At 45.9% G+C, this 24,699-nt stretch overlaps 1 protein-coding gene across 14 annotated transcripts in view; it reads left to right on the top strand.

Moving 5' to 3' along the window:
- The first annotated feature begins 2,252 nt into the window (after window positions 1-2,252).
- PLCH1 (phospholipase C eta 1) overlaps window positions 2,253-24,699 on the top strand; it is an 87,722-nt gene continuing 65,275 nt past the window's right edge. For 2 of the 14 annotated variants that reach the window (XM_065073368.1, XM_065073359.1), the window contains exons 1-2: window positions 2,263-2,398; window positions 13,444-13,560. In XM_065073368.1, the coding sequence (XP_064929440.1) occupies window positions 13,482-13,560 (79 nt within the window). In that variant the 5' untranslated portion in view covers window positions 2,263-2,398; window positions 13,444-13,481. Of the gene's footprint in view, window positions 2,399-2,515; window positions 2,776-7,683; window positions 8,300-13,443; window positions 13,561-23,023; window positions 23,818-24,074; window positions 24,162-24,699 lie in introns of those variants that run through there. The other 12 variants (XM_065073360.1, XM_065073358.1, XM_065073367.1 and 9 more) reach the window with 8 other exon arrangements.

Raw genomic sequence — 24,699 nt, 5'->3', positions numbered from 1 at the left:
GTGTTAACTTCAACTACGAATTCAGTCTCAGCAATAATCTGCTGCCTGTGAGTGATTATAGCAGCTCCTACATCTGGGAAGTGGAGCTCTTCCTAACTGGGCATAATTGAACAGTTATGGCGTGGATTTTCTGTATAATTCTACCTGGACTTTGCACTTCTGATTTGTAAATGAGTGATAGGAAGATTTAATGCAAAAATCCACTGTAAAGCTGAGAGAAAAATCTCATGAAACCTCGTGCTATTGTACTTTTCTGGCGAGCAGAGGTGAGGTGAGGGCACATAAGAACCAAGTTTGTTCCCTCACAGCCCTTATTATCCTTGGTGAAGTTCAGAAAAGCCCTAGATTTTTTTTTTTTAAATTACAGTGAATTGCTGTATCCTTTCTGTTCGATTGTGGCTTGTGAAGGACTTAAAAGGTGCCAACACAGCTGCTTTGTCAGTTGTTTGTCCTACTCTTAGTTGGAACTAAATTTGTGAAGTTTCCTTCCCTGTGTTTGAGGCTGCAGGTAGTCTAACCATTTCAGAAGGAACTATGGAGAGGGATATGGAAATCTTTGAATTTGGGCTTCTCATGCATTTCCATGTTTTTTGCACAGGACAAGAAGTTTTGGTGATGTGCTCTTACCACAGTTCTTGGTCAGAAAACAAACCCGGGGAGGCAGGTCTGTGTAAGGGGTCGGTGCTGTCGTGGACAACACTGGTCTCACAGAGAGCAACCGAGTGATCTGAGATTGCAGTGACAAATGACTTCATGAGAGCCAACTCCTGTAATTGCTTGTTAATGCTGTTTTTGTTATCATCCAGGGCTTATCTGTTTGTTTGGGTTTTTTTAAGCACCACAGCCTTCCCCCTCAAAACAGCGCAACTCAGTTCAAAGCTTCGCTTTCCATATGTGCGAGGCCTGAGAGGCCGCAGATCTTGTCTCTGCGGGAGGCCTGTCTGTTGAAAAACCCGTAAGGGGAGTAGGAACAAATAACTCTGAGGAAGCAGCTGGTAGGTCAGGGGAGAAAAAGCACTTTATTATAGAAAAACACCCTTTGAGGAGCATCATCCTGTTCCTTCAGCCACAGCAGCAGTGCACACAAGAATATCTCCAAGCAGAGAATGCAGCTCTTGCGTGACTGAGAATGACAATAATTAAACGATTTAGCTCATGTGCCTTGGCCCTGCAACTCTGAATACGCTGCGAGCAATACAAAAAGATCTTAAGGAGTGAAAGGAGATGCCTCCAAATGGCCAACTACGAAAAATACCTCCAGCGTTGCACGGGGTTTTATGGCTGGTGCAGCATGTAAGGCAAATGGTTGCCATAAACACCGCCAGGCTCCCTCGGAGCCCACCCGGAGCGGCAGGCTGGTGCTGGCAGTGCCCTTTCCTGAGGGGCTGGCGAAGCAAGGCCTGGCCACACAGCCACGGGGGTTCCCTGGGACGGGAGAGGCCGCGAGTCACCGGGCTCCATCGTCCCCTTTCTCCCAGTCTGTCAGAGCTCACACCTGCTGGTTGGCTACAAAACGCTCCCCGGTCGCCCACGGGACCCCCAGTAAAACCAGTCTGTCCACAGACACCCCACGGCCTCATCAGATCAAATACGCAAAGAGGGGGACGACAGAAATATCGAAAGGTCAAAACATTTGCTGGAGTAAACAGAGCAGGTCTCATCTGTGATTACTTATTGATGGCTTGTGTATTTATTTCCATTACTTATCCCATGGACAAGTGGTAATGGGGGTAAAAAATCCTTGTATATGCTTTCAGACCATTTGTCCGGAACATCTTAATCTGTTTTGCATATTTAATTGTTTAATATTGATAATCTCACAGTTAAATTAGAAAAATATTTTGACACTGGCAGGTGCCACACTCTTTGTCTAAATTACTGTTTGTCTCAATGCTTAAAAACTCATAGCAAAAGGGATAAGTTTTGGTTATTTATTTTTCTTTGAAGGAAATCACCTAAGTAAGTTTTGTGGTTTTGATGTGGATTTGCACTTCTGACACACTGTGAAGGGCTCTGCCTCTCCCTGCCTGGATTATTTGAATGGAAAGTCTCCCAGGTAACGCACGGAGTTTGTGATTAAAAACATTTTGATATGTAATTAAATTAATTAATTGAATTATACCAGTAGAAGTGGAGTTTTAGAGTGGAGGGCTGTGAGGAAGGGCGGGGCCGCCGCGCGGCAGGTGCGGCCGTTGTGGCCGTTGCCGCCGTCCCGTCCCGCGCGTCTCCATGGCAGCCGCCGCCGGCGGGACCGCCCCGCGCCCTCAGTGCCCGCCGGACCGCGCATCGCCTCAGGGCGGACCGTCCTCCTCAGCTCGGGGCGCTCCGTGAGTCCCGCCGTGGAGGGGCTCCGTCGGGGGTTGAGAGAAAGGCGCCCTCTTCCCGCGGCAGCCGTGAGGTGAGGCGGCTCTGAGGGGCAGCGCTGAGGGCGGGAGCGGCCGCGCAGCGCTGAGGGCCGGCTCTGAGGGGCAGCGCTGAGGGCCGGCGCGGCGTCCCACCGGCTCAGAGCGGACACAATGGAGCAGGTTGAATGGGAGCGGACGCGGGGCCGCCGCAACACCGGGGCTGGATCGCCGGCCTCAGGCTCCGCCGCCACGTCGCTGGCCGGCGGGAGCGCGTTCCGCTCCGGGCGCGGTGCCGCTCCGGGTTTGCCCTGCGCTCCGCGCCGGAGGGCGGGCCGGAGCGGGGCGGGGCGGGCAGCAGCGCCGTGTGTTTGAACCGGAGAGCAGGTTGTAGCGGAGGCGGATGGGATTCGGCCGAGCTCGGTGTCCCCTGGTGAGTGCGGGCGGGACGGGCCCCGGGTGGGATGCTCTTGCCGGAGCGCTCCGAGGGGTGGGTGGGCGGGCGGGCGGTGACCGCGGTGCGGCCCCGCGGGGGCTTCTGCTGTGAGGCCGGGGGTGGCGGGTCGGACCCGTCCCCGCCCCTCTGGGAGCCTTCGTTGGGCTTTCGTGTTGGGAGCTGGTGCTGGGTTTTGCCGGTGTTTGCAGCAGAAAGTTCAGGTGAGGGTTTACAAGGTGTAACTTTTTTTTGTCGGTTAAAGTGTTCCGGTGGGTGAGACACCGTGTCTCCCGCGGGACGCTGTTGTAGCCGCTTTACAAAGGATCCGTGCCCTTTCCTTCCCCTGGAGCTGCGGAGCCGCGGCCGCCCGGCCCGGGGCACCCTCGGGAGCATCGTGGGCTCCCCGGGGAAAGTGGTAGCGCCGCCGGGACCGGGGGCTTCGCCCGGTGCACCGAGCTGTGGCCGGGGTCGGCCGGAGGCACCAGGGGCTGCTCCGGCGGCTGCGGTGGCCGTGTTTGTTCTCTTGGTTAAATAATGAATCATGCTGGATAAACTTCCAGTCTTCTTTTGGGCCCTTTGCCCCGTCTCTTGGAGGAGAAAACCGACTTTTGCCTTATGGCGAGGGAGGCTCTGCTTGAATGTTGTGTCGGAACAGTTGCAGTACCTGGTTCCGTGATGAGATAAAGCCAGAGAAAACTGCAGCCACTTGGTGTGCCTTAGATTTAAACCAGACTGTGTTAAATGAGGCTTAACGTAAAATCCTGACCCCGCTGAGGGGAGGACATCACCCGGAGAGAGTCGCAGGAGCTCGCTTGGTTGCAAACCTGTGCTGAAATAGTCAAACCGCTGGCTGCATTGAGTCCTTCCTAAAAATACCTAAAATACCTGGTTTGAGGGCTGATAATCTACTCCATAAAACTGCTCTTTTTTTTTTTTTTTTTCTTCCCAAGAGAAAAAAAAGAAAGTACAGTGAGCTGGGAATTACAGTCTGTGCATGTTTTGTTGTAATTAAGCAGCTGTGTAATTCTGGGAGCTTCAACTCTAGCTGACCAAAAAGTGTTTTTAGAAGAAGTGTTATTAGATTCCAGGGAGAAAGATATAAGGCTTATCTGATGAAGTAGTCATAGGCTCTTTGTTTAAAGTGTGCTTTAACTCCTGAGCTATAAAGCACAATGTTTGCCTGTTTTCAGTGGACTCTCCTGATTTACTTGTCCTTGGGACTTCTGGACCATATGTTACAAAACTTGGAGGAAGCAAAAGAAAACTTTGGGTGTCTGTTGTTTTGAAATGTGAAAGAATATCTGCACGTAAGTTTACTAAAAAATTAGGATTCAACCCTGCAACAAGACGCACAAAAGATAATGTGATATATGGAAAGAAAATGCGGACTTTTTGGGAGGTGAGACACAGCAGAGTGCGTGCATGCTGTGAAAAGTCTTCATGTTTCTTTGAATGTTAGCTCCCTGCATTAAGTTTGAGAACATTACTTAAAAAACCCAAACCAAAACAAAGAGCAAACTCTGAAGGATGCTTTTTCTAGGTTTAAAAAAGCCAGTAGGCTGTTATAGAAAAAATATGTTATATCAGTTGAAGATGTATGATTTGTGAAAAACGATCTGACCGGTTGCAGATGCTTTCTGCTTTTATGCTACCCATTGTCTAAAAAAAAAAACGGAGATCAGCTGGTGGTTTTGGATCAAGCGGTGCACAACTCATTATTTTAACAATACTGGCTCAGCTTGGGAGGTTGCCTGGGGAATTGATTTAATGCTTCTGTCCTTTCACCCTGTGAGGCGGTGTCCCGCGATGACTTTGATCAGAATCACCAGTATTTGTAAAGAGGAATAAAATTTTCACTCCGTAAAAGTGAAGGAGAGGCCACCCGCTATTAACAGATCCCAGTTCTGCATGAGTCGATCTGTAATTTAAAACACTGTCAAGACATACTCGGGGCAGGGAAACAGTTTTATGAGCAGCATCAAAACGCAGAATGAAAATTAGCCCTCTGTTCAATATTTAGCTTCCCCTTTGTTTCTGGAGAAGGCTTTAATGCTGGAGCTGTGTATTTCTGTTGATTCTACAAAGTAATCTCTCCATAAATAGAATGGTTCTCATTTAATGAAATCTGAATTATGATTTTCTTTTAAGGTGTCACTCAAGATCCAATTTAATTAAAATCGATCACTTAGATGGCAAAACCAGGGCCACAGCTACACGGGGTGGTGGATTTGGGGGATGTGTAGGGGGGCGCTGTTCTGGCTTTGGATTTTTGTTAATAAATTTAAAGAAGGCTGAATGTTAAAAAAATATCACAAGCATTCAAAAATCAAAGCAGAGGTCTATTAGAGACCTCCTGTATTGTCTTCTACAGGACAGTTTTCCCTGCCTGTGTCAGAGGAGCTGAGACTGCCGTCTGTAATTCCCTTGTAGGGTCTTGCAGAAACACTTTTTCGTGCTTCAGATTTACTTGAGTGAGTTGAAGTGAAGAGGCTTTATGAGCATAGTTATTAAGTATTTTCCTCTTGGCACAGTAGGATGCAGAGCGTGTTCTGAGCTGTCACGATGTCTCTTGTCCTGGAAGGCTGTTAGAGCCACGAACCAGCAGAACGTGGTTCCCGCAGGTGGTGGAGCAGAGCTGAGCAGCGTGCTGGAGGTTAACTGGTGTGAACCACGGGCTCTGCACTGGGCGGGGGGAAATCTGTCCTTGCTTCCGAGTCCGTAAGGGGAGCACTGCTGAGGTTGGTCAATGCTAGTGCAGACTGATCTAATTGCCAGGACAGGTGCATGTGTGCTTTTCTTTTCCTTTTCTTTGTTGTTTATTTTAGAAAACCAGAATTGTTTTCTGTAACAAAGGTGATTTCCTTGTTCCTGTCTCTATGGGCACTGAGGGCATTGTCATTACTTTAGAGGTGAGATCCAGAAGGTGAGCCACTGCTGCTGCAGACAGGCAGTTACTAAGGTTCCCAGAAGGGCAGTGGGAGGGGAGAGGTGGGCAGAGCTGCTGACAGCCATTTGGAAGCAAGCACCTGTTTCAGTGCTAGAGAAAGCCGGGGACACGATGCTGGGGATGCAGCGTAAACTTGTGGGGGTCAGGTCCACCAGTAAACAGTGCAAAACCACTTAAAGGGCGCTGGGCCATGTGCAACAGTCTCAGTAAGAGAGGTCCACGTGAGTCTCTTCAACCTGGAATAAGTCAAGGTTGCTTGCAAGAAATGTCGAGTGGAGACAAGCTGTTGTGTACAGCAGCCCATGCTTCATTACGGACCAGATTTATTGGAACCGACGCAAAGTTCACGTTGCTGTGCACACTGGGCATGACCAAGCGTGCAACTGGGATGGGGTGCGGGATGTGTCGGCTGTAGTTGTGTGGGTCTAAATCGGGCATTGCTGAGCCTCATATTCTTTGCTTGGTCTTAGTTCCAGCTGCAGGTGATCGACACATTGGCTCATGGTGTCCCCACACGAAAAAAGGGAAGAATATTGGCAATTACCAACTGTGTCAATTGATGACATGTGCATGGGTCTTGTGGTCTTGGTGCACAAGGTAGGTTTCTTGAGAAGCTGTCTGCTGAGCAATAGAGGCAGCAGTGTGTCAACGACGTGGAAATAACTCCTTAAAGAGGAGAAAAACAAATTCCATTTAGGCTTCTTGAGGAGTGGGGAGCAAATGCTTATTCCCCTTCAGGGTCTGTTGCCATGGGCAGTCAGTTCAAATGCTTTCTAATGCCTTCCTCAGCAGCAGGTTGTGCTGATACGTGCTTTTCGTGACCTCCCAGAAAGAGCAGAGAAATGACTCTAAACAAAAGCTGCATCAGAAGATGGGAAGACGACGGTTTGCTGTTTGTCAGCTGTGGATCAGGCAGGTCGGAGTTGTCCATGGCACGGACTGATACATCTTGACTGGCCCCCCACCTGCGCTGGGTGGGCTGCCAGGGCAGGAGCGGGGCTGGGACCTGTTGGCCAGACACCGCGTGTGCTGCTGTGTGTGACATCCACCTGCTCCTCCCCAGGAAAGGGAACTTTATGGAGCAAATTGTGGGCATCAGTCCTCTGCTGTGACCCAAGTGAGATGCCGTTAGGGTTAGGTGGAACCTCGCAGATCACTGATGATGGTAGGAGGGAGATGTGCAGCCACTGCCACCTGCTTTCTGCTCCTTCAGCACCAGCCAGGTGGAGCTGGGAGCAGTTCCCTGAGCGTCTCAGGCAGAGTGTTGGTGCTGGGACAAGGGACCAGACTAGTTGGGGACAACGAAGAGAGCTGTGGTGTGATGTGGCAGGAGCTGTGACAGAAGGCAACAAGTGATGATAATGCTGTTTCTTGCTGCTGTAGTTTGTTAGTTGCTGTAGAACACACTAATATTTAGAAGCAGCTTTCTCCACCACTTCAGCAAACTGACATCAGAACTGTAACTTTGGTGCTTTTTAAGCTTTTTGTTTATAGAAGATACTTTACATTCTGGAAAGTATCCATACATTTATAAAAGAGTTTACTCTGTAGGTAGTTGAAACTTTGTTTTTTAAGAGTAACACCGATTTGTGGTCAAAACTTGTCTTTGTATCAGCAGTATAGATCTATCCTCTGGCGCAGCTGCCATGCCTTGCCCGTTCTGCATGGCTCCTGGAAGTGTAACTTTAGCAACATTCATGCAGGTTATTTTGAGTGAATGTAGATATTTGATGCTGATTAAAGTGGAGATTTGCACAGATGATGTTTGGAACCTTTAGAGCCTGGGTTTGTATGACAGTTAAATCTAAATCTGCATGAATTCAGACCAGCTTAAATGCTTAGCCATATCTGAGCGACTGTTAGTGGCTTAGTGAAATAAGAAGCCCAAGACTGCAGATGGGTGAATGCCCCATGAAATATTGTCATATTAGGATTTTATAATCTCTTCACATTCGGTTTTCAGGTCTAACTGTGGATAAGCTTTTCATTTGATGGCTACTTTGATTTGTGGATACAGCCCATGTGCAGCAGCTGGTCTCTGAAAGCTTGAAGGTGGTTCCACCAGAAGATTTGTTGATACTTTCTTTAGAAAGTGAAAACATGAACTGGAAACAGCAGCTCTTTTTCTCATGTGTAAAGCCTGGAAAGAAGTTCCTGTTGATAACTACTGATAAACTAGCCTCGGAGAAATCCTGCAGCAGGTTTTAACATGCTCCAGGGAAAGGAAATTGGTGAGAGCGTAAATTTTCCTGCTTGCATTTTGTGGTATAAACAGAATTGCAAATTACTTCCCTCCCTCTCTTCAGTATCTGTTATTTCATAATATTAGTATAGCAAAGGGATGAGCCCTTGGACTATTGAGAGCATGTTCTCGGATAAGTGTCTTCTCTGATTTCCACTGCAACGTGTTTGTCAAGCTGCTGGGTGCCGAGGCACCTTTAGAAATGTAGATCTTCATCTGGACATTTCTTGATTGAACTCAGAGGTTGTGCAGAAACACCAGTGATCACGTCTGGGCAGCCCACGTGTTCCTGACGTGTGCAACTGAGTCTTCTGCTTACTCTCCAACGTAAGGTAAATCAGTTAACCCAGTTCTGTTTCAATAATGGATGTAGATCTGTTGTGAAGCCACATTGCATAGCTTTTGAATAGTATTACACCTCAGTATTCTCCAAGGAAAGTTCAAAGTGGTCTTTGTACTGTGACTTGGTGTTTATTTTTCCTGTTTGTGATAACTGGAAGCTCACTGGATGCACGGTGGCACTCAGCAGAGATTCTGGGATCCCCCACCGCCACCACAGCTGCCAGATTAAAGACCAGTGTTTCTGGACAGTATATTCCTGATACCTAGTGCCAGCCAGCTGGGCTTTCTGCCTCCCACACAGATGTCTCGAATGCTCGTAAGAGTGCCCTATGGCCGGAGCTGGAGCTAATACACTGTTATTTCCAATTACTTAGTGTGTCCTTTGCTTGACTCTGTATTGCTCTTATTTTTAAGCTATTTTTTATTTTGTTTTCTATTATGTCACTTGTAAAATTTATCATTAGCAGGTATCTGAAACAAGTACAAGCTTCCAAAGTCTGGAGCCCTCTGAATATTCAGTGTTTTCTGGACTTTCTCTTTAGTTGAAGGCAGAATTGCCAAATACATGTGGTGTTTGTTTGTTGTACTTTGAAAGAACTTTTAACAAAATGCTTGGTTTCACCATTCTGCATTTTCCCCTTTTGCACGAAAAACCAAACAAAACAACAAACCAAAACAACAACGTTTTGTGCTAAGGAAAGGAATACATTTTTATGAATCATACTTTCAGAATACGTCCACTAGGTGGATGCTGGAACAGCAGGCTCTGAAACAGGAGCTGTGGTTTTGTCAGAGGGAAGTACGGGTGAACTGCAGTATCTGTCCTGTTAGTAGGAGCCAGTCACAATATCTGATTGACTTAATAATGTTATCTGTTGAAGTGCTTCAGAAACAAGAAGGGGAGAGGGCAGCAGAGAAAAGGTGAGATGAGAAATCTCTCCACCCTGTGTCCTGCTCACTTAACTCCCAATTAATCTGCTTGTCCCTTGAGCTGTGCACAGGACTCAAATAGTTCCTGTCTGGTGCTAAATGGCCATAAGCTTAATACCCTCTTCACGTTCAGGACCTGCACAGTGTCCAGGTTAAATAATGCAGATAAATATTTAGATTATACTGCTACTTTCTAAAATAGGTTAGCGCTAACCATAACAGTCACCCTGAGCTGAGAACATGTTTCTCTCGAGTGCTCTCTCTCCAGCTCCTGGCATAACACATTGTGATCCCTGGGATGAGCATCTTACTTCTCTGACACCTCACTAAAACATGGGGGTTTTATTGTGCAAGAGAGGAAACTGCAGAATATGGGGAGACTGTGTTGTGTTTTCTGTGTTAAGCTTCTTCTAGTAAGAAGCATCTATCACAACCTAAGCAGAGCATATGCATGCTCTGCTGAATTCACAAGTATCTCATACACTCCTCTCTACAACTTTTGTAATAGAATAATTTCGTAAAGCATGCATATAACAAAACTTTCTTGTGAGGAGTTCACCCACTATATTGATAACCAAAAAAAACCCCAGCATATTTGTTCATCTCATCTGTCAGTGTCTACACAGACACAGGTATATGCATGCATACACGCATGAATATGTAAGTTGAACTTTTTTTTGTGTCAAACTTGTTTGTACAAAATTGGTTTACTTCCATTAGTTATTCTTGTAAGGTGTGGTTCAGCAGAACTCATATTAGCTCTTGCTCTTCTCTTTGGAAGGACATCTCTTATGGAACACAGCTGACACGTGTTGAATGGAAATTCATCAGCCAAAACAGAAAATTTCTTCAAGTTCCCGTGTTTCTGCAGACTGCGTAATAGACTCACTTGATCAGTTTACATGTCAATACACTTTATCTAGCTATAAAGTAGATGCATTCTTGACACACTGGAGTAAGATCTCTTAGCTTAGGTAGTGGAGCACCAGTTGCTTTACCTCTTAGAATGAATAGTGCCTTGTGCCAGGCTCAGGGCTGAACCTGCACACACTTTGCTTGTTCTGAAATAGTGAAACCCCAAAGCTGAGAAACCTGTAGAGCAGAAAAGTCTCTATTGGTTGTGTTATCAAGTAACTGCATAAAGTAGTTTTGAACTCAGATTTACATTTGTTCAGACTTTTGGTAACTTATTTAAACATAACTATATGCTTACTGGAATTTTATACTCATCTAACTTTTTCTATTTGTATAAAATAAGTTATACATGTTCAATCTGGATACCATTCAGGTCTGACATATACAGGATGCTCTTTTTCTGCAATGTTACTGTTGCTGGAGTGGTGCACATTTGTGTACAGTTAAGTTCCTAAGTGCTTGTTCTTTTGGAATGATGGTTTTTGGCCCAGAGCATGTGGCTGGTTGGGTTTAGGTTGCCTGTTTTGGTACACTACAGTAAGGCACGATCCAGGCTGGGCTCTCCCGCACTCTGTAACAGAGCAAGCAAAGAACTCTGAGGACCTTCCGAAGAACTGCTGGTGTTTCTTACGGAGGTTTTCTTCCAGGATGTTTGTGTCAGCTGATGCAGCCACTTTGGGATTCTGCCCTCATCCCTGCCATGCCAGAGAACCTTTGTTCAAGGGGCCACCGTGGTGTGGGAGAACCCTCTGTGCAAGAACAAAGGGGGATTGTATCGGCAGGAGCCGTGAAAGGCCGGGGAGGGGGCCCAGGGCTTCCTTTCAGAGCCACTGCATGGACAGATCAATAGCAACGTTTTCCCCGTAAATCCCTCCCCCCATGACATGAGTTCTGTGTGGGAGCTGAGCAGGAGATAAGATCTCTTTTTATTTTGCGTAAATTCTTAGTGATGAATATCTGATACAATTTTCTTAATTAAAACATGGTGCCACTTATGTTTTTTATAGCCTAAAGCAAAAAAGCCTAGCAGTAGGCTGGACCACAATGGTAAATTACTCCTACACTTTAAAAGTAACTAACAGCTTGTACCTTACTAATTAATGCTAGAAGAGTGGCCCTAGTTATGGCAAGCTGTAGTGAAAGCTCATGGCTGGGAAGGGCGAAAGTCCAAGAAATGTAGAAATGTGGCCAGGCAGAGGTAACAGGTATTACTGTTTAGCATTCCAAATTTGACTAAAATATGCCTTTAGTGTAAACAATTCCCCAAACACATACTGCAGTGGAGACTGGGATAGTTTTAAGACAGAGCAAACCAGAAACAGGTGTTTCTGGCTCACACCTGCAGTGGATCATTCAGACCATCCCTCCTCCCTACAGAGACAAAGTGGAGAGGCAAATCCCACATCTGCAACATCTTCATTGTGTGGAATTTGCTACTGGGCCCCCTGAAAGTAGCTTTCTGAGGAGGCTTGAACAGCAGTGTCCTTACATCGTGCTGGCGGTTTGCTTGGCTACAGACAGCTGGAGTTGCTTGTGCCAAGCGTGGGCGAGAAACCAGCTGGGATGACTGGAGTGAAGGTGGGAGGGAGATAAAATGGGAGGCCAAAGTGGGTGTGTAACAGGAAAAGGTAGCTGGTTCCATGAAACCAGAGGCTTGAACTTCATAAAATAGCAAAGGGAGAAGGAGCAGTGAAAGGATTTGGTGTCAGAACAGGAGATCAAGGAGTCTATGGGGTTTTTGTTTTGTTTTCCCAGCAGCAAATATCAAAGCAATATGAACTGCTGGTTGTTTGGCTGTAACCGTAACTGTGCATAATAAGTCCTGCTGGGTGGAATAGATTTTTGCAAGGTCCAACTTGCAAAACAAAAGACTGAAATTGTTTGAATGGAAGTTCAATGAAATGACTCAAACAAATACAGCCTTGTCTTGAGTTATAACCACCAGCTTATTAATGAGTTAACTTCTACTGTTTATGTCTCTGAAAATAATTGTTCCGATTGTTCCCATTGTCCTGGATTGCGGGAGTGGAACAGCGAGTGGCTGTGATGGAAACGCTCCCGGGGCTGAAGGGGGTTGTTTCTCACATTGCCAGTGCTTGGCTTCAGCCACTCGCGTTTCCCTCACCAGGCTGGTCTTTGTTTTGTGCTGGCTTGCTGTGCGTTTCCATTTTAACCGGTTTATAAATATTATTGGCTGGATCCAAGAAAAATTGGCCGTCGGAGGCTTGGCCTAGCAGAGCTCTGGGGCCTTGTCCAGAAAGACTGCTCTCCCCTCCCAGCACTTATTGATGATAGCATCTGTGAAAAGTTACCCGCGAATACTTTGATGGGCTTGTCTGCGCTGCTGGCGTTTGGGGCAGAAGTCATCCTGTGCCAGTGCTGGGAGCACTAGGTTCAGGCAGCCGTCGAGGGGGAGCGTTTGGGCTCCCTAGTTGTGCTCTGGGATGTCCTCAGCTGGTGGCCTTTCCCAGGGAGGGTATTGTTCCTCCTCATTCTGTTTGGTCCTGTTGGTGATGAGCTGTGTGATGGAGGCGGGGGAAGCAGAAAAGGTGGTGAAGCAGATCAATAGCTTATCCCATGCTTCAGCACAGGGGAGCATTGGTGCTCTGGGTTGAGAGCACCTTTTCCCTGTGCAAAGCTGGGATCCCTTGGGGTTCAAGGACACACATTCTGCATGGCTGGTGTTACTGTGCCACCTCAAAGGTGCTGCTCAAACTGCCCATCTGCAGGAGAGCTCGTCGCGAGCTCCATGGGGGAATGTCTGCCAAGGGCTCCACGTCCACATAACACTACTCTGTGCTCCTGAAATCCTGAGAGAATTACCTTTTATTTACTTCTTTTTGTAACCTTCCCTGGGGAGAAGTTATAGTTTTGTGGTGTTTGCTGTGTTGTGTCTGTAGTTTGTGAAATATGGGACAGCATCATTAAATGGATTAAATTGATCATGTCTCCCTGGCCCCACAGCAGCCTGCGGGGGCTCTGGGGGGGGCTGTGACAACAGGCGCCCTTGGCGGGTGCAGTGCCGGCGCGGGGTGGGCTCCTCCAGCAGCCTTAGCCGTGCTGCCGGTGAGGATCGGGGACAGTCCGGCTCTGGCTCCGTCCAAGTGATCCACCCGCACCCATAGCCTGTGTATCCTTGGAAACTGGCATGTTTGGAGTGACTGCACTTGTTGTGATGCTTGTATGAAGCTAATGAACTATTTTGCATAAAGGGCACCAATACTTTCATAGTGCTTGCATTTCTTGTGAGTTAACTCATAATTATCAATACTCTGTTTTATTTTGTAAGGTCTCTGCCTTTGATGGTGAGCAGAACGTCATCCCACAATGAGTTACTGGAGTCTGGATAAGAAGAGCTGTCTGCAGTACTGCAGGCACTTCTTAGTGGACAATGGCGTGTTTCATGGTGAGTTATAACTTACATTTTTGGCTTCTTGAGCTAAGATTTCCGAGGGGTTGATGGATGATTTGTATCTGCTGGGAAGGCAGCGCTGGGTCCTGCTCTGGCCGTGTCTGCACCCTTCGGGGGTGTCCCGGTGGTGCGGGGGGGTCACGGACACGGGCTGGCTGCTCGCGGGACACCAGGGGGCGCTCCCGTGCTGCCCGCGCATCCTTGCTCCGCACACAGAGCGCCCTTCCCGGGTCTGGTTTAGCCGTGTGGGGCCGCCGACAGGCAGGAGCTCCTGGCAGGGAAGCAGCTACAGCTCTAACCAAAGCCTTAAAGCCTGGAGAAGAGAAGAGCAGCAGTTGCAGAGGGCAGAGTTGCTTTGAGTTTAGGTGGTGGTTGCGTTTTGGGGTGAAATGGATTGTGTCTGGCACTGCCTTACACTTAAACATTTCCTCCTGAGGTGTTTCTAGAATGGCTCCAGCAAAATCTGCAGGTGCGCATCCATCCTTTGTGCTGCTAGTGAGGGGGAATTGAAAGTGTCAGAAAGAGCTTGACTTCCAAATATTGATCAGAAGTTTATGCAAAATAGATGCCTAATAGCGATTTCTAATTAGTCTCTTGTCTTCAATTAGTCCCTTACATCTTAGTCTCTTGCCCTTACAGATTACGTGCTATGGTTGTTCAGTTATTCGAAATATCCTTCCAATAGGAAAGTTGGGAAATACGCTGAAGACAGTTTGATATCAAATACTTAATTTTCAGGACCTCTTTTTTGTATGCTTAAAACCTGATATATGAACTTGCCAGCGTGTGCATTCCCCACGTGGGTTCTCTCCCTTTGCTGGGGCTTCACCCTTGGGCAGGGTAAGGAGCAGTGCTGGGCCCGGCCCATGCTGCGGTGGGTGAGGACGCCCTGGGATTTGGGAGCTGGCCCTGTGCTGTTTGAGCGCTCCAAATTCTGAATTCCTTATTCCCTTTGAGGTCAGTGATTAAAACTGTTGCTTTAGGGCAGATTCTGGCACTATTAATAACAGCAGCATGGAATGCTTAACAATTAAAGATAGAAATACTTAAGTTTTTGAAAGCAGAGGTAATATTTTTCTCCAGAGAACCTACATCTCCATTTTCACTGTGTTTGCCAGGAAGCTGGGGAGGTTTGCAGCTCACGGAACTATAATGCAACCCACTGTAAGCCAAGCTCTATCTGCATTTTTGTCACTGTGATTATGTCACGATCGATGAAACTAATGCTTTAGTGGGAGAATCAATCATTTGTCAATTTGTGCATCTTCTTAACAAAAGCCTGTTCAGAGATAACACCATTTTCCCCTGTACTGCTTTTTTTCTTGCCAGTAGGCACTGCTAGTTCTATTTGGGACACTGGAAAGATGTTAATAACTTTTCTGTAAGTCAGTCTGGCAGCAGCATTGTCATATTAATTCATCTGTGCGCTACATTTGGGGCATGCATTGCAGGGAAGACAGTTCACAAATCTGCCATTGGTGAACCTGTCATCTCCAGGCACAACTGTTCTGCTTCTCAAGTGAAACTCAGGCTGCTCGCCCAGGCCCGCTGATTTCGGTGGGATCGTGTTCCCTCTGAGTTCTCTGACACTGTGGAAGGAGAGAGTTGTCTCCCAGGTATCTTGACCCAGGTTCACCTTTGCTGAATCTGAGCACTCTTGCACTGTCTTTGGTAAATATCTGTTACTCATGCTTCTCTCTACCACGGAACAGCTACGCTTTGAATGGGTTTTTGCAGTTTCGCTATTCTGGATCAAGTGAGAGGAAAGTCTGATCCATGCTCTGTGACTTGAGGTGGTATTTTATCACAGAGCAGCATGATGTCTTTATCCTGCTAATGCCATGAAGGCTGGATAATGATCCGTTAGCACCAAGTCCAGTAATCTGTGAACAGCTATTGAAGTGATGAGTCTGCAGAGTGGTAATTGTCTAAAGTAGAAGACATAATTAGTAGGAATATTAGAGCAGAAAGATTCTATGGCTTGTTTAATTTATTTATCTTTCATTGGTGACCAGATAGGAATAATTATTTTTCTCTGACAGAATCCTTCAGGGTTTCCCATTTGTCTCCTCAGCCGAAGCAGGGCGCTGCAGTGGCAGATACTTTGGCTCTGCGGATCTGGAGGGAGCTGAAGTCCCTGCTGGACAGTGGCAGAGGTGACAGTTCCCAGCAGCAGGATGTGAGATGTGTGCATGTCCCCAGCAATGAGCATGTTGCTACTGATGCTTGAGAGAAGTTGGTTTCCTAGGGGTCTGTGCTGCTACAGATAAAAGGGTTGATGGAGCTTTTTAAGGGTTTGTTTTTTGTTGGTGAGCCTGCTGATCCCGTAGGACCTGACAAAGGGCAGAGGGATGGGTGAGCAGGCTGGGTGCTCGTCCCCCTTGCTGGTGGCCACCTTGTGTTTCAATTGACCCATTCTCCTCATCTCTGAGAGACCAAGTGGGACTGTGCGCTGAACTCTGGGCTTTGCATGATGAAGTGAATGCCAGACAGCTAAACCAGAACGTACCTGTGCCTCAGACTGTATTTCCTCCAACAGATGTAAGGAAATTCTACTTTAAAACTTCTTTTTACACCACTGTGAACTTAGGAAAGAAAATGTAATGTGAACTTTATGTGGGATGGGTACTATCTGTTAGCAGGGAGGGTACTTTGATCGAACCCCGTGTGATTTGCTGACATTTCGGTGTTTGGGTTGCATGTGTCCAGCTCTGTCATCCTTTAATTCTAATTTACACAGTTTTCTTATGATTTTTTTGGTAGCTACTACTCTTACAGTTTCATATTGTGATACAGCGAGCATGGCTCTTCAGGGAGCACGCACACACAGCTGTTGATTAGTTTATTTTTCTACATTTATGAATGCTAATATCTTGTAATTGTGAAACAGAAGCTGTGACATGCTTAGCAAACAGCTGATTTTGTCTCAGCAGCTCTGAGAATAGCTGTTCACACTTACTGGAGTCACCTACTTATGCCAATTATTTCTTCTGAAGATCTCTCAGAAATACAAACCTTTTGTTTAAATTGCATTTCCATAATTGTAATTAATTCTCTCTCTTAGTTTCTAATTTTATCTCCTGGCCTCTCCACCTCTTTCCAGACCTGTGTCAATAGGGATTTGATGGCTGTTGGTAGGATGTCATGTTAATTCAGTCTTGCTCATATTATCTAAACTACACTCTCTTGTTCAGAGCAGTGGGCTAATTCAGTTGTACCAGGCTTATCTGGAAGGTCACAGTACAGCGACGCAGTTATTATCTGTAATTGAACCTGCAACCTGGAAGAACCGTTGGACCTCACGTGCGAGTCAAATAAAAATATCCTGTTGCCTCAGCTGATGTTCTTAAAAACCACAGGATCATCTTCCCGCAGAGACTGTGGGGCTGGAAGTGTCGACAGAGGCACGTGATCTGAACTTTGCTGCTCAACCGTGTTCATCTCTGGTGTTTCCTTCACACCCTTCTGGGACCTGTGTTGCTGTAAGAACCTGAGTACATGCTATTCCATTTGGTCACCTCCAGCTGAGGTGTCTAAATGCAAGAAACTCTTGTGGACTGCATAAATAAGAATGCTGAAGCTCTGTGCTTATTTGGAGTAGTTTAAACATTGTGTTTTGTGTAAAACAAACAAAAAGCCACAAACAAACAAACAAACACCCAAAACCAACCCCCAAAATACCCAGCCAAGGGAGAAAACCCCCTGAACTTAGAGCAGAAATGCCCAAAGCAGACGGCAGCACTGCAGGTATCACCTGTGGGAGTGCGCGGTGCCTCTGGGGGAACGGCAGAGACCTCGGCTGGAAGAAAGCACTGAACGCTTCTGCTCCAGCATGGGAACCAGCAGCTGCAAGCCAGAGGTGCTGGAGAACAGAGCATACGAGGTGTGGCAACATCTGTGATGTATCTGCTTCCAACACACACAATTTAGGGTGTTTAGGAGTAAGATGAAGGTGTTAGTGCTGCCCGGACCAGCTTAACGCCTTGTTCAAGTAAAGGGAACTCAGAACAGGCAGAGAATGGGACTGCAGAAGTGACCAGGAGAATAGATGAGTCTGGTTTGTTTAGCTTGGAAAATCAGAGACTGAGAGGAGATGTGACTGCTGACTAGAAATGCATTGCAGAGGGAGTGCTCAGGGAAGAGGAGGCTTATTTGAACTGATGGGGGAAGTTGGCACAAATTGAAAACGCAGGAAAAACTGGCGTACTTTGAGGTGGAGATTGCGAAGTTTTGGGAAAAACTGTTAAAGCATCCTATTTGTACTCTTGCTCTGAAGTTGTAATTAGTAATGGTGCTTTGAGACCCTTCCATGTTGTTAGGCAAGAAAAGGTATTGACATACAACTGGGTGCCTTTTCACAGGGCTTTAACGGGTTGTCTTGGAGTAATAACTGAACACTCATGTGTAATGTTGAACTGCCTAAGGATTTATCATAAAATTGTAATTTTATTAGAAAAAGCTACTAATAGCTGTATTTTCAGGATATTAACATTCTTATCTATTTGTGTGTGAAGTTTTTGGTTACAGAAGTGGAGGTTGCTGCTGTATCTTGTACTCTAGGGAGTCTTATCTGCCTAGGAGCAAAAATGTCAGTTTTCCTCAGTAACAGCGAGATGCAGCACTGTATGTGCACACAGAGAATGGCAAACCAGCGACAGGTCTGGGTTCAAGCTATTTTAGCAGTTTCTGTAGAATACAACAGATAAGCAATTAGCCTTCAGGACTTGATGAACCTACTTTTCCTTCCTGTTGCAAACAGTGCCAAAATACAAAGCACATCTAGGCTTGGAAGAAGATTTTGTTTGTTTTCTCAAAGTAAAAGTGGATCATATTTTGTTTATTTGCTGGGAGTAACAATGGAGGAATGGCTGCGTTGTCAGATCAAACATCCATCTACTTTGCTAGCAGATATTTGGGGCTAAAAGTATAAAGGGGGGGGAAAATCACAACTCTCCCTGCAGCACACTCTCCCAGCACGGGCTGGTCAGCAATGTGAGTATAACGCTGCCCGGCCAGGAGCTGCATCTACATCATTGCTTTTATTAACTTTACCTCTAAGTTTTTCTAAAGTTTGTTTAAATTCACTCACATGTTTTATCATCTGTGGTTATTAACTCAAAAAACTTGTGTTGGTTGGTGCAAACCTTCTGCTTGAAGGGAAATGGTTGTTTCACACAAGCTTCAGACCACAGCAGCTGGAGCGGGATTGGTTGCTCCATCGCTTGCCCTTGGAAAGCCCTTTGCCGGGGTCAGCCCGTCAGGTAGACAGGGACTTGAGTGGTGTTGAGCATTTTGGTAGCCTTGACCGTCTTACTGAGGAAATGGGTGGGGAGCGTTGTGGTGAGAACACTTTCTTCTGCCCCTGGGGAAGGGGAAGTGGGAAGGATGTAAACTTCATGCTGGGCTTGGATATTGAGGTCCTGAGCCGCTGCGGCAGAGCTTTGGGACGGCACTGCCGTGGGTGTCGTACTTCCACGGGCTTCAGACGGCACTCTGGGGCACTCAAACGTCTGTCTTGTGCTGGCACTAGCATGATATTTTTCAGTAATTATTTTACTGTCTGACAATGTGCAGTGACCAGTGAATTTGTGAGGGAAACTGCTGGTGTGGATTCCTGCGTGCGCTCTTGGGCTCTTGTTTCAAGGACATCCAGCTCAGACTTCAAAACGTTCTTCCAAATCACCCACATATGTACAACCCGAGTTGAGGGGCGGGGGAGAGACTTAGCCCAAGGCAATTGCTTATTTTGAGAGATCTTCTCAAAGATTTCCCAAATGTAAAGGAGGCAATTGTGCACCATCTTTATTAGATGAGCACTTGCTGCTGTTACACAACCGGTTCTGGACAGCTTGCCCAGAAATTGCTTACGGCCGGTGTTATTGCAGTGCTTTCTCCATTCATTTTGGTCTGAGAAGCTGAGATTTTCTGCAAGTTCTTGGATTTTTTTTTTTTGCTTCGGTGATCTTGAACTTTTGTGCCCAGTGAATGGAAACATAAAATGCATTATGTTTTACTTTTTATACAGGTCTATTTTGGTTAATGGAGCACAAGAGTTTTGGGGGAACAATATGGATTCTTTGCTGAATTGCATGTGTGTGTTGGGCTTGTTGTTTGCTGATGGGCAGTGCTTTATAATTAGCTCTGCTGAAGCCTCATGCAAGCCCTGCGCTTGAGGCTACAGTGCTAAAGATATCAGCTGGAGACTGCAGGATTCAGGCTTACATCTTAATTGTCAACTTCAATTGAAGTTTTATAATGATGCTTGGGAAAGCAGGACAAGATAATAGTGCAGTAATTTATATTTCGGTTTATATTCTGATTCATGCAGTGAAAGATCCACAATTAATTCCTTGAGACAACCAGCTCTAAGTGAAAACAGATATACAAGAAGGGCATTAAAGAATTTATTTAAGCTCACACAGATTAAAAAAGTGCCTAAAATGCCTGAAGAAACATCCTCTCAGTGCTTCCTTGAACGTGTAACTGCTTTACAAACGCTGTGTCTGCCTGTCCGTTGGTGAAAGGGAATTCCCTGTGTGGGACCTGTCTCAAGCCTGTGGGTCAGGGGGTGAAGTTCTAATGCCAAGTGTTTTTCTCCTTCCATCTCTGGATGTTTTTCAGCTTCCCAAAGAACTGTGTCTTTATTAATGACAAATGAGTTGATAAAGGCTTTAATCTGTTAAAAATGACAAGTTTTTTGTGCAGCTAATATAGTTTTGTTCACGAGGAGGTTGTATTACAGTTTAGGTCCAAGATGAAATTTGGATGGTGAATATGAGGATGTTGATATCTTATTTCATTATCTATTTACTGTAAGAGTTCTCAAATCAGCTTTTCTTGCTCTTCAGCAGAATTAGTCTTTGTACTGGTTTCTAGCTATTTTGATAGTGAAAAAGGGAAAAAACTGATGAGCCAGAAAATTAATATTCTTCTGATGCTGTGATCTCAAGGCTGGTAGTTAATCAGATTCTCTTCTATTGGAAAATGAATATTTTGCAGTAGAACTCGCATTGTCATGTCTCTGTCTGGTAGCCCAAGCCTGCACCAGGCAAGGGTTTTGCCCTGGAATTGCTGGTTCAGGTTTATATGGCATAAAGGTGTTTGCTGTGCTTTTCAAGGGGGTTTGTAGCTGGTTTTGTAGCCCAGCAGCCTTGAGCTGTCTGGGGAGGAGAGGCTTAATGTGTGTGTTCTTCCAGGGAGCTGAAAGTATTGGCATTGGTTTGGCAGCTCCACCCAAACCAAGCCAGTGCCGTTGTGTCCCTCTGGCCTTGCTTGCAGCACAAAATAGGACACGTTTCCCTCAGCCCAGCCAGGAGCTGTGAGCTGAACTACAGCCTGTTTAAATTCGAGCATATCTGTAACTGTGTGCGGGGAAGACAAGAATTACAGTTTGCATGTATTACAAGAAAGCTTTTAATATTTTTAAATGAAATGACAGGGATAGTGCTCTGACACTGCCTGCTTTGTACCTGGAGGTACTTGCTGTTTTATCTCAAAATAATTCCAGTGGTTTAATGATAAAATCTTTTTTGAACAGCACATTAAGAAAACTGGAAAATAATATTAGCCTGGAGGAGACGGATTTTGAGTGAATGAACGCCTCCTTAATACATTGTAGTGCTTCTGTAGCAGAGATAGTTAACTTTAGAGGGTGAATCCTGCGTATTTTGAAACCAGCTTGAAAAGATGGAAACCAGACCTTTGAGCATGGAAGTCATTGGCAAAGGTCTCCCAGGGAAGGGCTTATGAGGCAGAAAACCTAAGTAGGAAAAACAGGCCTGTGGCTGAGTCTGTTACGTTTCTTGCCAAACCTTGTCTTGGGATTGTTCAGTACGTATAAGTCAGTACTGGCTGTTGAAAATACGAACTGTTGTCTTATGGTGATCATTGATGTTAATGAAATACAGCTGACAGAATAATAATTTTATCCTCGGGAAGCTTGTGTGTCCCCATCAACTCAGAGACTTTGGTGGCGCTTTGCGTGATGTGGCTGTGCAGAAACAGTCCCAGCAGGAGTGCTGTGACCTCCCTGCGAGCAGAGCAGAGCAAACGGGGAAGGTGCAAAGGTTGCTCGGCCACCACTTCAGTAAGATGTAGCTGTGGTGTCAGATGGTATAAAGGGAAGTAGTTGCTTTTTGACTTTCCCCTTTGCAGACAGTCCAACTCTAACGTGGTGTCTTCAAGGGCACGTGGGTTTAGATCTGGCTCTGACAGCGCTAGGGACTGGATGCAGAACCTGGCTTCTCAGTGAAGAGTTGTTACAGAGGTGGCTTTTGTTTGGTTGGCTTTTAAAGTTGAATAAAACTACAGGTATTTTCATACCACTTGGCACATGTCCCCTGAATTACATAGAAGTCCTAATTTGTTTGCGGTGATGTTCTTGCAAACTCATATAGCACGCTCTAATTTCTAAAGCCATATAGCATTTAAGCACTTCTGGTTTTAAAATGAACTTTATTTTGAAGGCAAAATGATTGGGGAGGCTTTCTTACAGAGCAGCTTTGATGTTGAAGATGCTTGTGTGTAGCTCCTCTCATTATTAATAGAGTGATAGGAGTGTGGGGTAATTTGCACTTAGCACATTATCAAGTGCAATCTGATACATCAAGAATTAAACTATAGAGTGGTGATGTTTTGTTGTTGAATTGCAGCTATAACACATCACCTGGTCTGACTGAGGTGTGATCTGGGGGGTGATGATGTTGCTGTCCCATTTCCCACGTGAGCTGAGCACGAGTGACGTTGTCTCTGCAGAGCGCGACTCTTCCGTGTCCTGTGTCCTCAGCCGGGAGGGCTCTGAGTGCAGCCAAGAAAAACCCCACAGTGGGCTTGGGGGGTTGTTTTGTTTTATAGGGTGTTAGATATAGCCAACCTGTATCCTGCAGTGTACCGTGATCTATTGTGACCTGTGGTGACTGTGGGAAATGTTATGATTCGTGTTGGCAACAGCTAAAAAATAATGATTTCTCAGTAAGTAAAGTGTGTCAGCTCCACTTGTGCCTTGTCTTGTATCTCACCCAAGTTCTACAGGTGTGTAGAACTATGTTGGGTTTTCTTTTCCTATTCCTCCCAGCCACACTGTTGTGTAACTTTTTTCTAGCATGTGCTAGACACATTCTGTCCTTGTATTGCTGTCACAATCTTTGAGAGTACAGCTGGGGTTTCCTTTGGTGCACCGATGTGAAAAAGCCAGCTGAACAGTGAAACAGAAACCGCGGTAAATCACAGATGCAAAGCATTATATATGGAAGCTACTTTATTCTTGCCATGCTTTCCATCACTGTGCTCCCTTGGGCTCTGTCATATGTGCAATTTATGCAAGTCTGAGTGTTTCTGCCCCTTGTTCCACACTGACTATAAACCTGCTGATTTCAGTAGCATTGAGTTGGCTTAAACAAGCCCAGTATTTAGCCAGTAGCATGGTAATTTTTTACAGCTCCTGGGAGAGCTAGGGCTCAGCATCTCGCAGGAGACTCCTTGTTCTTACGAAATCAAATGCTCAGTGATGCACAGACTAACCCATCTGCATGCTGTGTGCCCCAGCCGGCCTGATTCTGCAGCAGGGCTGCTCCCCTTCCAGGTACAGACCAAGACAAGAGGAGGGGGCACAAACCCTGGGGACGGGGCGTGCGGTCCCTGGGGTTCTCTCCTCCCGCCTCGCGCACCCTGTGGCTGCTGGCGCTGGGAGTTACTTTGGAGTGAGGGTGGATTTTCTCTTCTGCATTCAGCCTGCGTCACTCTCCCGTTCTTTAGCCGGAGTACAGTAATCCGCTCCCCACAGCCTCCCGAGGTGCCGGCGGCGGGATCTCGGGCAGCTCCGCTGTCCGGGTGTTACACACTCTTACTGCCTGCAGCGTCTTCATGGCTGCGCGACGTGCGCGCGTCTCGGAGCCGGAGCGGTGGCCGCTCCCGCGCTCCCCCGGCAGCGGCTCTCAGCGGGCGCCGCCAGCCGCCCGCGCAGCCTGCGCTCCTCGCTTCTGAACAAAGTTGCCTGCTATTGTCTCTGGATTTGTGTTTTCCTGCCTTTGTGTCGTGGATCATCAAGATTTCATCGCTCCTCGTGAAGAGCAGTGCTGGCAATGTTCTCCTGTACTTCTAAGGATTGCTTTGCAAATGTTTTAGCTCTGGAGACATGAAGATTAAACTGAGGCTTTTCTGCAGTGAGAATTTCCATTTTACTTGCCAATAATGCATAGGTTACAAATTTAATGGCAGACCTTGAAGTATATAAAAATTTAAGTCCAGAAAAAGGTAAGGATGTTCGGAATTACTGTAGGTAATTTTTATATTCACTTGAATGCACATTTCTCCATGAAAACATGTGGATTGTGTGTGAGATACTGCTCCCATGTTACAGACAAACTGCACTTGCGTGTTACCTTAGATTCTTGCAAATGTGTTCACCTTTTAAAAAAATAATTATTGACCTTTTCATCTATTGGTCATTTTGCTGTGGCATGGCTTTCTATGGAAAAGAGGTGGTGGTGTGGATTTTGTTTCCTGGTAGCACTTATAAATAGTATAACTTCTATGCAAATGATGTGTAGAATTCTGATCGAACAGCACTGGATGAGAAAGATGTCTTTTCAAGAACGGTAGGAGGATGGTACAAGAAAAGGAAGATGTCTTGAATAACTTTATTCAGTAACTTATAGCTGTAAATGTCTGAGTAAACCCTGTGCAAAGGAGGAGAAAGCGTGGTAGATAAAGTTTATTTTTATGTGTTGCTTATTCTTAATGGCTTGATAACACGCTTGTAAAGAAATACTTGCAAAATATATTTAGCAAAGAGCTGGCTTGTCAAAATCGGCTAGTTTGGAAGATGTTTTCTAACAAGATTATCTACAATTTCAAAACAAACTGCTCTAAAATAAAGGCACCAGAAGTAATGGATCATACTTTGAAATGTCGTTTTGCCTGCTATGAAGCATGTATAAAAGATTGAAGAGGAGTGTTGAGGGTTGAGATACCCTGGAGGTTTGTTTGGTTGTGGTGGTTTTGTTTTTTTTTTCCTCTGTATGTAGCAAGGATGACTTTATTTGATAAATATTTTTGAACTCGGGGAAGGAAATAGGCACAGCTATAATATAAGAAATGGAGACTATTATTTGTGTAGCCTCTCAGGGAAAGGCC

The sequence above is a fragment of the Columba livia genome, chromosome 9, assembly GCF_036013475.1.
Source record: "Columba livia isolate bColLiv1 breed racing homer chromosome 9, bColLiv1.pat.W.v2, whole genome shotgun sequence".
In the NCBI taxonomy this organism is placed as follows: Eukaryota; Metazoa; Chordata; class Aves; order Columbiformes; family Columbidae; genus Columba; species Columba livia.
This window is presented reverse-complemented; position numbering and strand designations above follow the sequence as displayed.